This window comes from Aythya fuligula, chromosome 3, assembly GCF_009819795.1.
Source record: "Aythya fuligula isolate bAytFul2 chromosome 3, bAytFul2.pri, whole genome shotgun sequence".
Taxonomy (NCBI): domain Eukaryota; kingdom Metazoa; phylum Chordata; class Aves; order Anseriformes; family Anatidae; genus Aythya; species Aythya fuligula.
This window is the reverse complement of record NC_045561.1, coordinates 38,486,713-38,502,099: the sequence shown is the minus strand read 5'-3', so window position 1 is coordinate 38,502,099 and position 15,387 is coordinate 38,486,713. Positions and strand designations below refer to the sequence as shown.

Here is a 15,387-nt window from a genome sequence, read left to right as displayed (position 1 = left end):
ACCTTCTTAAGAGAAGCTTGTTTTTCAAGATGGAAAGCATCCAGTTAGTACAAACAAGAGAAGATGAATGTGGTTTGTTTTTTGTTTTTTTATGTTTGGTCATTTAAATTCTGAAATCTACAATCCAGCAAATCAAGACTTCAACTATAATGAAATTAAGAAAGTAAAATTTAAATTACATATTGTCAGACCTACTACCTTTTTTCACTGCCTGCTAATAATTCTGTCTCTTATTTTGAAGCTCAGGATTGCTATAACAGCAAGTACTGGTACAAAAGCATAGAGCAACAAGAAATCCATTGTGAACCGGGACAATGCACCAGGAAAGGTTTTGTCAATGAACTGCATGCCATGGGAGAATATACATGCAGAATTACTTGTAGAACTGTTGACTCCCCCTGTCAAAAGAAAAAATTAATTCCTTCAGTAGGTTAATTGGTAAAATGAAAACTCAGGCTCCAGTATCTAGCTCTTACATGTAATGTAGCTAGCCTTAACGTTATTGTAATGAACTACTGCTCATAGCTATAGGTCCCACTCTTTGGGTGTAAGAGAATCCATATGTTTCTGCAGTTAATCTATGCCTTATTTTTTTGAAGAAATGAACAAGGGTTCACTAGGAGCTTTCTGTTTTGTTCATACTAAGTAAAAGATCTATGGCTTTTCAAGTACATTAACCATCAGCTGCTGATGGTCACTACCAAAGGCATGGAGCCTTTTTCTAACAGGTGTTTGCATGGTCATAATCAAACAGGTGCCACCTGCCCTCTTATAGTGAAGAGAACAGGAGAGATTGATGACGAACAGCAAGTGGATAAAGAATATGGAATGTGTCTCTGCTTGGAGAGAAGCACAGACACCTGGCTACAAAGCCCAGTACAGCTTAGGGCAGGCCCAGAGCTCTAAGTTTACTGCTGGTGATGGATTCACATCATCCTTCTGATCTCCAACCTGATTCTAATGTTGTGCCACTTATCTTGCTCACAAACAGCAAAGCACAACCTGACAGAGATCTAAGCCGCTCAGTATTTGCTGTGGTAAAACACATTTGAACTGAAGCTTCACTAGAATTAGAGGAGAAATGTGCTCAGGTGTTTCCTGAACTGCTCCCTTCACCAATCTTTGATCCTGCATTGCATAATTCTGTTGATACTCTATGTGTAATAGTTGTGATAAGCACATAGCAGGCTGCCAAGTTTACTTTCTAAATCAACTCAAAGGGGAATAAAATAACATACAAAGAAGAAAAATATTTAAAAAAAAAACAACTGAAAGAATGAGAAATAGTTGAAAAAAAGTAGTCAAATATTTCTCTAGCTTGCAGATACCGAGTTTTAGTAAGTCTTTACTAATCGCTGATTTTTTTTTAAACAGCTAACACGTCTAAATCTTTAAGCTATCAGGATACTTTTATTGGTTGCAGAAGGAAGATAAGCCTCAACATCTCATTAAAATTATTTACATTAGTCTTAAAGATTTTTTTTTATTGCACACTTACCACAGGTGAAGCTTAAGCCATAAAATTCATTGACTACAAGAATCTCACTGCTGTATTTTTGAAAGGTAAGGTAACTGAGTATTTTAAAAGGTGGTGGCATTTCTTCTATGGTCCTATAAGAAACAGAGAAGTTAAATTGTCTTTTGCTACATTCCAAGAGCCAGTTCTGCCCCAAATGAAAACAATCTCTTAACTTTGGTTATTGGCTGTTACAGCAAGACTTCTTGGCTGTACATGAAAGGTTTTCAAACAAAGTCTGTCTTAGTGCTAAATGGGGGGACAGCAACAAAGGTTGTCTCTGTCTTTATGACACTGTGCAGTGTCATAGAATTCTGTCCTAAGTTGTTTATGGGCAGTCACAAATAATTCTGTGAAGTTTTTGATATTCATTTTGCAGAGATAAACTGAAAATGAGAAGAACTAATATAAACACTACCCTGTTCCTACATTTGGAACCACCACCCCCTCATTCTATCTTCAAAACTAAAAAAGGCTGAGCATCAAGTCACTGGACACAGTAATAAAGCAAAGAAGAATATGAAGAGAAGTAGACTGTGAACATTTAGAAATATTATTATTCAACAAGACTGGGCAATTCTGGCACCTAGAAGTTTGCAAGACTTTTTATAATTAAACAAAAAAAACAACAACAAATGCCATTTTTAATATATCTCACTGTATATGAAGTTTAATTATCACAGAGATTCACAATATTAATTAGAGTGGTTTCTGGCCTCACTTTACAACGAAGACATGGCTAATACTTAAAAAAAAAAAACACGTTATTTTTAAAAGTTAAAAAACTACAGTAACAGGAATAACTGTCTTGTTATTAGAAACATATATATTCCTGAAATTAGGTAGGGGCCACATTAATTGGATATCAACCTAGTTTTATTTGATAAACAAGTATTAGCTGAGATCTGTGAACAGCCATCATCAGCTTTGTGAAGACTCATGCTTTTCTTGAGGACAACCTAATGCCATGTATTGTTAAGCTTATTTCATTTTCATTGGAAAGGGCTCAGTTGAGCATATCATATTTTTTAGGCATCTGAAGCACACATTTCACTAATATGTTTATTCTGAGATGTTTCTCAAAGAAATGATAGTTTCAATGCTGACGTGCAAGGGGAAAACTCGTCAAAGTTCACGTACCATGCTAAAACATGTATATGCACAGTAATGCAGCAAGCGAATTTTAATGTTCCTTCCTACTTATAAAACTAATTATTGATTTAACATTTTTATGTTGTTGACTTTACACAGAAAAAAAATGTCTGAAATTTATAATGACTAGACTGCAGAAGAACACTACTAAGATAACTGAGAAAAACCTTTTTTTTTCCTAAAACCATAATTCCAGTATTTAGTACCTGTTACTAAATACTGTTACTGAAAGCTCCAGAAGATTTTTTTTTTTGAAGAATCCTTTAAAATGGACAGCATTTCAGGGAATCATGTTGGCATTACCGAAAGCATTCAGCTGAGCTGTCTGATTTGAATTGCTCAGTTTTATCTCCCATTTATTTCCAAAATAAGTGAAAAAAATAAACATTTTAGTATCTTTGCTGATATGTAAAGCTATTATTTATATGTGCATTTGTATTTAGTACAACATCTAACGTGATTAGATAGTTCTTCTTTTGAAGATAAAAGCAGCACTTTTGTTCCCTTGCTACCTATGCATGATTGCACTTAAGCAACACAGATTGTTCAAGAAACTCCTTTATAGGTAGACTATTTTAACAATAACACCATAAATAAAACTTTTTCTTACCTTACAAGTCCTGTTCCCACTACCACACCTGCTGAGTTAAGCAGCACCACTCCACTTTGGACTATATTTGGGTTTTGAACCACACCAAGCATTACGAGCGTTAGTAGTTCACCAATCACATGACATGCAAAGACAACAGCAAAGAAAATTCCAAATCTGAAAGCATCAGGATACAACCCTACGGTCCTGTACAAAAAAATGAACAGAAGAAAATTTTAAAAACATGGGTTTGGTACTAGACTTGAAATGTAACCACTATTTTTGGCTTTATTAATTTTTTCAATCACAGTACATTAAGTGAACCGTTTATCCCTTAGCTCCTTGCACGTTCTTTGGAGCCTTAACAGGAAGGACATGCCTTAATTTCATGTGTGCAGACACATTAGGTTTTCTCCATCTAGATTAAAACGGGGTGTACATGTATAAAGATGTAACTAGGAGAAATCTGTATTATTTCAAGATAACCACCATGGCTTTAAAGATCATTTAAACTAACATCGGCCCACCTTCACAGTCTATACGCTTAAGTTATTTATGTAAGTCACATTTGAAAAGAACATCTTTATGCAGATAATTAAGAGGGAATTTTGTACTTCTGATACTGTCCTTGCAAACGTAAAAATGGATACGTTCATCCTAATCAAAAGGAAAGCTAATTGAATTCAGCACCCTTGTAATTCATCCAAATGCAACTTCCTCCAGATTCGTACACTCTTGAATAAACAACACGCTGTTCCTACCTTTTCCCTCAATTAATTAAGGAAATGTACCACCACGCCCAATTTGTGCTAAGGAGTAAAAAGTTAGGAAAAGCCAGCAATTGCTTGGCAAACTCAATTCAGCCTTGTAGCATATGTGACAGATGACAAAACCTTTTATTATATGGTGCCATATTACTAATCATTTTTCACAGTACCTCACACCAAAATTGCCTTGTTCTAGGTACGTACTGCATACTCTGCTTAGCTAACAGGCAGGTATTCAACACTACTTTTTCATCTTCATTGCTCAGGGCCTTCTGTCTTTTTTATAATGCACCATGCTTGAACCATGATCTTAAAATAGAACTATTAATTTTCTCACAGTCTTTTCTGTAGCATTTTTTGCATGTAACACTGAAATAATCGCTATTATAAATAGGTGGCTGAACATGGACTCTTCAAGTATTAAACAGTCACTGAGCGAGCGGGTATTTAACAACCTCTAATCACAGCTTGGTACAGAAGGAGCAGCTCTCCAAAGTCCTAGCATTAAAGTATCACCTTTTCTGAAGTGCTCCAATACTGCTTACTATGAGCTATGCAGATCCGGGCTAGTAAATCAGGGCAGGAATAGAAGCAGAAGAAAAAAAAAATCACAGCAATAGAAGGGTAGGACAACATAAACTGTTGGTGCATTTCCCAGAGGCATCCTTCGCTGGGAAAATGCACAAATAGCGTGTGTTTAGTTGACTGCCATGCAGAAGTGGCTGTACTTGGTCTTGGCCGGACCTGTCATGTGCCTGATCAGGTAAGAGTTCGGTTCTGCCTTTATGTGCCTGCATACACAAACTCAGAGACAAAATGGCTTGTAAATATGCACACCAGAGGCTATAAAAGCCTCTCAAAAGTTAGTTGAGCAGAGTTTGGACCTGTGCAGGTCCAATCTTCAGAATTCCACAGGAACCGCCAGCCCTTAGAGGCCTAAGGGCACTACGAAGTCACTCTGACACTTCGCTTACTGATGGCTTTCAAACAACTACAAGACCGCAGAGACACGCACAGGCTAACAGCAGTAACTATTTCCTGCTAACTAGAACCAAGAGCTTTACGCTTTACTGCTGATTGTGGCTGAAGCTACCAAAGCACAAGGGGAAAGTGTGGCCATACGAATTTCCTGTCTGGTAAGGATTAAGTGGCAAGCAGAGGCTCGTGATGCTCATGGGCACCGTGCTCGTGTACCACCAAGCCTGCCAGTGGCTGCTACCTGCTCTACCGCCGACTGTCACTCTGTGATTAGAGTCACAGGATCACTCAGGCTGGGAAAGATCTGGAAGATGATCAGGCCCAGCCGTTAGCCTAGCACTGCCAAGGCTACCAAGTCTCATGCTACAGCCCGCTGGATTCGAGCTCCGTGGTGTGACCGGGGAAACCAGCAGGCATGAAGTCACCAAACTCATTTTGCAGACATCAGCTGCCACTTGAAAACAGAAATAAGCTCTAGTGCAGTACACCCCGCTCCTTTCACAGTGAGGAAAACAACTCAGAAAAAGACCAAAGGACAGAAATGGGTCCCTCGCTACCTTGCTATTACCTTACTATAGCAACCGTGGACTGTATTAAATTCAGAATAAGCAAGCAGAAGGGGGGAAATGAACGGAACAAGAATGAAGAACACCAGGCCTATCTGACAGGTGAAACAATTAAAGGATAAAATATTTCATCACCAAACTCTGTGCTATATTTCACAATGATGTGAGGAAATTAATGTACAGGGGGAAGCAATTTTACTATCAAATCCTTTCTCTCAGTACCAGAAATCCACTTTTGTGCTTTTCTTTGGAGAGTGGAAGAGAGGATTCTGGATCTTATCACAAACATATGCTGCAGGTAAATCCCAAACACTCAAGGAAATGTGAAACTTTGCGTGTGTGCATTCAGAGTGTGACCTACCTGCAACACCAAGCCTTACTGCAAATACCCCAGCAGTGCTCAGCTGGCCTTTGGCACGACTGGTAAATCTTAAGGGCTGCTTAAGTCCCTGATCTTATTTAACACCTCCTACTAGAAATGTACACCTAGTCTTAGCACTGCCTGAAAAAGAGAAGTTAAAATCGCATCAACTTTCCTTAAACTTTCTCTGTAATGATCTGAATGATTCTGAGAGACAACAGCATGAAGCCACACCAGGAGGCCTACTGCTGACAAGGGAACTGAAATTAATAACAAGAAAACAACAATCCAACAGGTGCAACAAGTGCTTACCAGTATATAAAGATGCTGAAGATTGCCACGCTGATGACACTGAAGGGCAGGAAGTGCAGTATATAAGCTAAAAGCATTTGCCACTTCTTGTACAAGCCATCTTTACTTTCTTGGTCACTGATAGCACGTAAAGGTGGAACTGGATTAAATATAATTAAATACATAAGAAATAAATCCTCATTGAATTAAGAAACAAAACTTTTTTTCTAGCAAAAATGACAGAAGTCTATGTTCCCTACATGAGCAGAACAGTTTCTAGGGCTGTAAATAAAAACTACTGTTGGTCTTTGTGTGACTAATCTATAGTAGCTCTAAGAGAAACACCCTCTAATAAAAACATAATCACCACATAATAGTCTTAAATTTAATTATCCCTGCTTGCTGTCAAAGCTGCCTTGTACTTCCACCCTTACCACGTGTCTTTGGATTTGATCTTACTTAAGATGGTAAACTTTAAACCTAGACATTGTCCTGCCTTTACAGTGCTACATGCAGGCAAGTTCCTGCATAGTTCATGACAGCACCTCCACACACACCTCCACAGCTGTAAAAAGGGAGAGGCAGGGATGAGAGCATATTCCTTCCTTCAGTGCAGTGAACCTGGAGCTTCTCTCATGCACTCATCTTTTTCTGCATAGCAAAGCTTGCAGAAACTTCACTTTTAAATTTCATGCTTCTGCATCAACTCTGACATTACCTAAAACTGTAAGGATCCTTTAAACGATCTTTTTAATCTGCAAAAATACTTATTCCTAGTTACAAAATAGCAGCAGCAATACCTGCTGCTGCACAGAACAGAGGATGGAAACTCACAAAGGGCAACAGCATTGAGCAGCCCTGTGTAGGGGGGGGCACTCACGCACTGGTAGATAAGCCCCATACGGTCCTGCACTGCTCCTTCTCTCATGTCAGTCCTTAGTCTGAGAAGGAAAAATGCTACAAACAAGCCAAACAGAAGATTCTGGAGGAGACGCATGATGATGCCCATCTTATCTCTGGAGAAATTTCTTGTTATCCTCCTGCAAATGAAACAATAACAAAATACTTGTTAGCTATGACTGACCACATGTTGGTAGGATATTTAGCTTTGAAAAAATCTTACATGCAGTATGTCCCTGAAAAAAGGAGTATGAAGAAAATAGGCAAGTGAAGTGGTAGACCAAAATACCAAGAAAGTGCATTTACACAAACAGGGAAAAAGCCTGAGAGATTAGTGGGTAAGGAAAACAAAGCAAAGGAATATTCTTTAAAAAACAAAACAAAAGTCTTACCGGAAAAGAATCCATAATTTGGAGAAGGCACCGGGTGAGTCTTTGTTTTTGAATGGTATAGGTGGCCGATCTTTCATACACCTTGTCCTTTCAATGGCTTCCAGTACTCTGCTAAAGATCTCTGAGTTTTTGTAGGCTGATGTGATTACCTGAACCCTACTGTAGGTTTCAAGTTCACGTTCCTTGCTTCGGGTGTCCACAGAAGTCAGATCCACTGTAAATTTACAACATTTTTACTATATATACACATCGCTTTCCATTCTTAGCTATTCCCCTCTTGCAAGAGGTGAAGTTTATTTCACTCCTCCCTTCTGTTTGAAGCAGTGTGACTGAATGACTGTGCAGCCATCTCCATGTTTTGGGGCTCCTGTAGGACCTTCAAGGTGTGGGGTTCTGTGTCTGGGACTGCAAGGACTTAGCAGGGTGCTGGTCAGCCCTTTAGTGTTCTCCTTGCACAGCACAGAGCTGTGCTACCCGTGAAGCACTACTGCTGCTGAGAATGAGACAGATCCCCAGCGGAGGGTGAGCAATGATGTGGATGAAAAGACGGCTTTGTGGTCACGTCTCTCTCAGGTGTTCATACTCTGATACTGCTCCCTGATTCTGCTGTGTCTTCTGCCTGCTCCTCCATAACCCTGGAGCTTTATTTTTCAGTTAGTCTGAGCTCATTCTGCAAAGACACTTCACTGCATGTTAACATGAAGTTAGAAGACGTTGTGCAGGCCAAGTGCCCCTAGCAGGCTCAGCACAAGCCAAAGAAAATATTACTTGCTGCCATGGAACATATTTATGAACTGTGAATACTTCATGGCATTAATATCCCTTTCTGATAAATCCATCGATCCCTATTTCCTGACACCAGCAACTCTTCTTGGCAGATGGGAACTTTATGCATGCTATTCGTACAAGTCATGTGGATTCATCAGTAGTGCAAAAATGTAGTGAACATCTTCCTTAACCCTAATAGCAATGAATTATTTGACATTTCAAAAACCAGACTGTTGTTCTCGGGAATAGCTGTACACAGTTACCTGTTTTTAAGGTTTGTATCATCCTTAGATTTCAGTTTTAGTGTTATGCTCAACTTCAAAATACAAAAGCAAAGGGTATCTGTAGCCCTTGTCCAAGAGTCTTAATTTGTGCTCAGAACCCAAATTAAGATTATGAACACTTCCCTGGTGTTCTGAAAGCTGGAATTTAGCATAATTTTATTCAATGGTCAGCATAAACTGAAGACTTCACTTCTGGACCAGATATCTAACGTCTATCATGCAATTGCACTTTTACAATGTGCAGCTTTTCAACAATATAATCCATGCTCAATACATCAGATCTTATTTTCCTCTACTTTTGGTGTAAATGATATCAGAATCTGTCCCTTCATTCACATCATTAAATCACACAAAAAATATAAACTACCAATTTTCCAAAGACTAAATATTCTGATGATTCTTTGCTCTAAACTGTATTTTTTCCTTTTCTTGTCACATTCAAAGGTTGACATTTGAAGAATGCAGTACTTTCTTTACCAAGCTGTTTTAAATGTGGGTCTAAATCTCAAATCATCTATGCATTTCAAGACTATTCAAATTCATGAAGACAAAATTATCCTCACTGTCACACCAGTATTTTCAGCTTCATCCCATTCCAACGTCATGTCAACAACCATCCTCTCTTCTCTCTGAATTTAGTTAGGATGCCATCCTGACAATAGAAAAACACTGCCTCCTCTCAATGTGCTGTTTCTGAACACAGTTTTTTTTTTGCATTGGTCAAATTCTCTGCTTATTGTTCAGCTGTGTTGTTAGAAGTCAGCCTACAAACTAGTCAGCACTCACACACGTACATGTGCAGAGACACACACAAAAAGACGTTCACATGTTCTTCAAACATTTTTGCACTCGATCAGGTACTCAGATGCCCTGCAGTGTAACCAAGCCTCATTTTCAAAATCTCTTGCAGACATTTTTTGATCCTGAATTGGTTAAAAAAAAAATAAAAAAATTGCAAACAGCTTGCTATCATTACGTCCTGAAGCATCCATACATTCAGCTCCAGTAGTTCACCCTTGTACTAGAAACTCCCCAAACTTTCTAAAATCTCAAACAGTGAATGTCTGGAAATTCATCCCTTGGTCATCCTATATTTTTTTTCTACCTTTCCCTCCATGTAACAACCATGTTCAGTTGCTTGGCATTATGAAAGTCTGTGAGAGCACGAGACTTCCCACAGTTTGGGGATGAAATTGGTATTCTTACGTCCAATGGACAGCCATAGGGAGATGCTATCAGGAGCTCACAGGTTTCATGAAGATGAGATTCCCTTTTTATTGGTAATTAACTCATTTCTGCAGTCTTTCAGTCCTACTGCAAACTTGTGTTGTTTTTATGTTGTCTGTGGACATATGGATGACCATGGGCCCATCTCTCTCTCTCCTTTGAGCTGAGCACAATTATAAAGTCAGAGAAAAATTCAAACACACTTCTATCTCTGGAAAAAGAACTTTAACTTGGAGAAGAAAACAACTTGTTTGTCTGAAGAAAGCCCATATTCTTACCAAAGCAACTTAGATAGACTTACCATAGAAGTCAAAAGGATTTGATTGTTCAGGACACGAATAGCCACAGTTGCTAAAAAATGTGATCATTTCCATAGGGTTCCCACAGAAAACCATTTCTCCAAAGCTCATGATGGCTATTTTGTCAAATAACTGTGGGGGCAAATTAGCATTGTAGCAACACGTACCGAGAAGAAGTACATTAATGCTTGAGTACAGCTTTGTCTTGGTAAGAAAAATGCTTTGACAGGCAAAGTAGTTTTGACACATTCAAACTTCCTTAGTATATTTCTGTCAAAGGAAGTTTGTCCTTTCCGTCACTCCTCTTAATGGTTATGCAAGATGACACATGTGTAAGCTCTTAAAACTAGTGATTCTCAAAATGATCAGAGCCAGCAGCGTACAGAGGTAATCCACAAACAGAAGTGAGACCTGGGGACTTCACTTCTCACTGCACCTTCACTTACTGACTGACCTCGTTTGGCATTTAATAGCCTCTACCTGCACAATCCCCCAAATTCTGGGAAGATTATCCTGAAATGCTTAAGGACTTCAACAGCACTGTCGTTTGGGTGTATGTTTGCCAGGACAGGGTTCCCGCCAGCTGTGACCAGCCCATATTCCCAAAGCACCAGGGCCACTTTAAATCCACTGTCACTCTTCTGTCTTGAGCTGCAAGCATTACTGAGATAGCAATACGTATTGATAAAGTGCTAGTTTTTAAAGTGCCAGCACACCTGGGGGATTTACATGGCTTCTCCCAGTACTTTTTATTTGGATAGCTTCCTATCACAAACGTTACGTGCACAGTCAGCATCTGCATTATTGGCACAGAGCAGCGTATGTCCTAGCACACCCTGCAAGTGGCAGAAGGCCGGTGCTGCAAGGTTAAAAGACAAGGCTGAATTTACACAGGGAGGAAGTAAAGGAGCTTTTTGAGGCAACTATACCGGACCTTGTGCTTTTATCCCCAAAAGAACTTAAGTACAAAAAAGCTAGTAAAAGAGAAAGTAACAAGTAGATGTAATTTACCCTGAAGAGTTCTGAGCGAGGCTGATGAATTGTAATAATCACAATCCTGTCTTTGTGTGCAAGCTCTGAGAGCAGCGAGACAATCTGGTTTGCAGTCAGGCAATCCAGCCCTGTTGTTGGTTCATCAAGTAGCATGACCTCTGTGGAGCAACAAGAAAAAGCATTAAAACTCAGGCAAACAGAGAGCAAATGTTATGGCTTCTGCATTTCAAGCTAGTATGACCAATACTGTAGAAATTGCTTTACATGTGAAGTTCCATGTGTAAGCAGAGCAGGCACAGTTATTATTGTGACTTGATATTTCATCTGTAGTTAGCTTCAGTGGTTCAGTTTCAGCTACTAGGAATAAGGACAAAGAACTACAGCAAGATCATAGCATAAACTTTTTTTTTTTTTTTTTTTTCCTATGTTCAGGTGAAATTAGAAAATTACCAAAACAGATTTAATGTCTACACCTGCTTCTAAGATAAAATTCATCATGTATACAAATGTAAATATAACAGACAGAGTTAACCTGAAGTTGTCATCTTAATTAAAGATATATATACATAGTGAATTAATTGTGAGCAAATTAAGAGTTATATTAAAATATGGCACATATAATTCTATAAATGAGAGCAGTGGTGTTTTTTAACTTCATTTTCTTTATCATTTTATTGCACATGGAAGGGTAATAGTTACAGTCAAATCGATTGTTTTCACACAGATAAGATAAAGTACGGAAGAGGGCAGCTCAACTTCAGTTAGGGTTTAAAGAGGAGGAAGGAGAACTTACAGGTTTATTTACACAGGATTATTGTAACATGAGCTTAGTGAGCAATGAATGCCCCCAGTGAACTGTCCAGGAATCACCAGTAGCACACAGTGCCTGGGGAATCTACATTCTCCCTCCTGCCTGGTGTGCAGTCCTAGTGCATCTGCAGTGCTGTAAGGTCTCTGGAGTCCAAGAAATGGGTGGTATACATTGGCTCTGCAAGATTCTAGCACCTTTAAGAAACCATGTTAAAACTGATGCAATTTACAATGCTGTTTCCCATGGCTAATCCTACTCACTCTTACTCTGCTTTTTCATTCATCTGACTTGGTTTTCTTTACAGTAAAACTACAACCACATCGAGAGCATGGTATGCATCAATATTTGGATTCTTAGCAAGAGCAATACAACATGAGGGCTATTATTCTCTCGAGCAATTTACTCTGTTTTGTTTGTATACATTCCAAGTGAGCAAAGTTCATGCGCTGTCTTTTTGACTTTGGCATTTATGTGACACTCACACATATGTGGCTCAATGACAGCTACTCCACTGCAAAACTCAGTGCTTGCTTATGTACAGCTCTAATTGGTTCAATAAACCATCAATCAATGCATCAACCAACATTTCGTACATGGGAAGAGGGAGCCCAGAAAGAGGTAAAATGGATAAGTGCAGGTCTAAACGTATGTTCAGTCCCTAAGATTTTAAAATTCACTGATTTCCAAGACCAACTAATAGATTAATGGCAGACCTGAATTACTGCTCACCCTTCTCCGTTATTGCTAGACTAGCTTTTGCTGAATTATAGAACAAAATTGCTTTTGGATTTTGAAGTGGTTTATGAAAGTCCATAGCAGGTGCAGAAAGTGACACTGCTCTGCTTTACTCTGAAAATCCACACAGGGGTACTTACTTGGATCTTGTAATAGCTGGGCTGCAATTGAAACACGACGCCTCTCACCTCCAGAAATTCCTACAAAAATATGGCTTCCAATTATTTTGTCAGCAATGTGGCTAAGACTCAGCTCAGCCATAACTGCATCTACCTGAAAAATAATTACAATTTAGAAAGACTAATTACTGTCCAACTCAGATACTCAGGGAGAAAAAAAAAATAATGAAAAAAGGCATAATTTTAAGCTAAGACTTTCCCAATATGCTGCTTTTATCCATTCTAGTTGGAAGGTACTTGGCCTCATTTCAATTTGATTATTTTTAATACAGTATTTCAATTAGTGTTTAAAATACATTTTCATTTCTATTTATTCTAAAATGAGTAGAATTTTAGCTTCAGTTGACATTAAGAGAAGAGCATTTTGGAGGTGGTGCCAGAAGTTATGCTACTAAACATAACGTGCTGGTCTTGCTTCCACAATAAGGGAGCAGAAAGGCAAATCAATTTGGGTGCAGTATGAAATACTGAATGGAAGACAGGTGAAGGGAGAAGACAGAAAGCTAGCGCCTTTGATTAGGCACATCTAATCTTTACTCTCAACAGAGGCCCAAAAGAGCCCTCTAGTAGATCAGAAACACACCTGTTTTATGGAGAAGGCAGCTTGTAAGGAGCTTAGTAGTGCTTTTCAGGGCTGCCCTGGTTAGTGAGAGAGCACCTAAGGAGCCAGAATAGTGCCAAAGACATCTCTGCTGTTCATGAGACTCGCCAGCATGCATGGCCTCAAGCGCCCCAGAGATGCACATGTCTCCTAGATGCCAATGAGGAGCTGAACTCTGTATGCTATATTATGGCAGCACATCGGGCAGCAGTTAACTGCTGCAGCTTTGGGCTGGAGAGTTTTGTGCCATCATATTGGCTGTTCCCCAAGGCATCACCACAAGCTCCCTGTGGAAGTGCTTAGCGCCGAGGGGTCTGTGTTCTACTCCTGGCTCAGGAGAAGGAGGATTACTCAGCCGCAGAATAAAGATCAGGAAACCTCTTAAACATAAAACAGTCAGTGAAAGCATTACATGATGTCATGTCTGCATTTTTGGTGGAAGATGATAATATACAGACCTTCTTTTTGATGACACTGTTGGAGCATTTCTGAAGAGCGAGTAAAGCTGTGTAGGTCAGAGACTCTTGTATGGTGAGGAAGCTTAGCAAAGCATCATTCTGAAAAGAGATGAAGGAAGCAGGAGTTAGTTCAGTAGGAATTAAGATACTGCTTTTGCTCACACACGTTCATTCACTACTGAAATTGCAAAACTGTAGTCAGAATACATTAGTGCATTACAATAGCAACTTTCACTTTCCTTTTTCCCCTTTTTTTTTTTTTTAATACACAGGAGGAAGTATAGTATACAGAAACAAATGAGATTAACCTGTGGTACATAAGAGAAGCAGTCTCTAAACTGTTCCTTCTTCAGATGACGGCCGTTCACATATACTTCTCCAAAGAAACTGTCTTTATGTCCCAGTCTTCCTGATATTGCATCTAAAAGTGTTGTTTTCCCAGATCCTTTCAAACAAAAGAAATTAATCATATGATGAGATGAATTTTGCAATCCCAAGTGTGATAGCCTCACTTCGATGAAGACATGAGAACAAATCTTTTTTCCTTAATAACGTTAAAGAAATAGGGAAGTAAATGGAAACCTAGAACGTGTGTGTGTGAATTAGCATTTACTTCACAGAAATTCACACTTTATAGTGGACCATTTGGGTTAAGAGGTAACCTAATATCTTACTGAAGTTATAATTGCCAGTTAGATGACAGAAGATAGAACTCTGAAAACAAGTGTCATGTTTTCGCAATGCAAGGGTTAAAAGCAATTGCAATTTCATTATTTAAAGCACAGACCTCAGTCACATTCAGGCTACCGTGGAAGTCACTAGTATTAACTCTGAGTTTATTCTTTTAAGGTACAAAAACAACTTACCAGAATTTCCTAAAATCCCCATGATCTGGCCACTCTCTATGTGAAATGAAACATCTTTAAGTATTTGCCGAGTCCATTTTTTATGGTACAAAGGCACATTCCACCAGGGGCCAACACGCTCTCTTGGAAAACAAACATCAGAAAGGAAGAAACACCGAAGATGTATGTAAAAAGCTTTGCGTGAAGCACACAAGCACAGGAAATATACTTTACAGCATCTTCTTCAAATACATTTGAAGAAAAACTCCTGGCTCTGGAGAAGAGACCTGCTCTGCCTCCTCCGAGCTGCCCACCCCACCCTGAGGCGGCGGCCCAGCACCATGAGGCAGGTGGTCCTAAAATGGCCGCCAGTCTTCACTAGGCTGAAGCCAAGCCCGCAGCCCACCTGTCCCTGCCCCTCTCCCCTCCATCCCCAGGTCAGGGCAGCTCCCAGCAGCTGGGGGCTCCCCCTGCCACCCTCCCCAGTCCTACCTGACGGTGTAGGAGACCCCCCGCACACTGATACTGCTGGGAGGCTGTGCCAAAGCCTTCACCTCACCAGCCTGCCCATCGCTGCCGCCCCCCTCCATGGCAGAGGGCTCTCTGCACGACATCTTCCAGTGCCGGGCCCGTGTGCTGCCGCCCTCACGCTGCCACCATGCCTCCGCCGGGTAG

The 15,387-nt window shown here is 39.7% G+C and overlaps 1 protein-coding gene across 1 annotated transcript; it reads right to left on the bottom strand.

Moving 5' to 3' along the window:
- Positions 1 to 203: 203 nt before the first annotated feature.
- Positions 204 to 15,326, bottom strand: ABCG5 (ATP binding cassette subfamily G member 5). The gene is made up of 13 exons (XM_032185378.1): positions 15,205 to 15,326; positions 14,734 to 14,855; positions 14,176 to 14,312; positions 13,868 to 13,966; positions 12,770 to 12,902; positions 11,102 to 11,241; positions 10,093 to 10,222; positions 7,513 to 7,726; positions 7,055 to 7,260; positions 6,242 to 6,380; positions 3,279 to 3,464; positions 1,493 to 1,611; positions 204 to 392 (listed from the first exon to the last, which is right to left on the bottom strand). Exons 1-13 carry the CDS (start codon positions 15,324 to 15,326, stop codon positions 205 to 207), a joined length of 1,935 nt encoding a protein of 644 aa, XP_032041269.1. The 3' UTR covers position 204.
- Between the last annotated feature and the right edge of the window lie 61 nt (positions 15,327 to 15,387).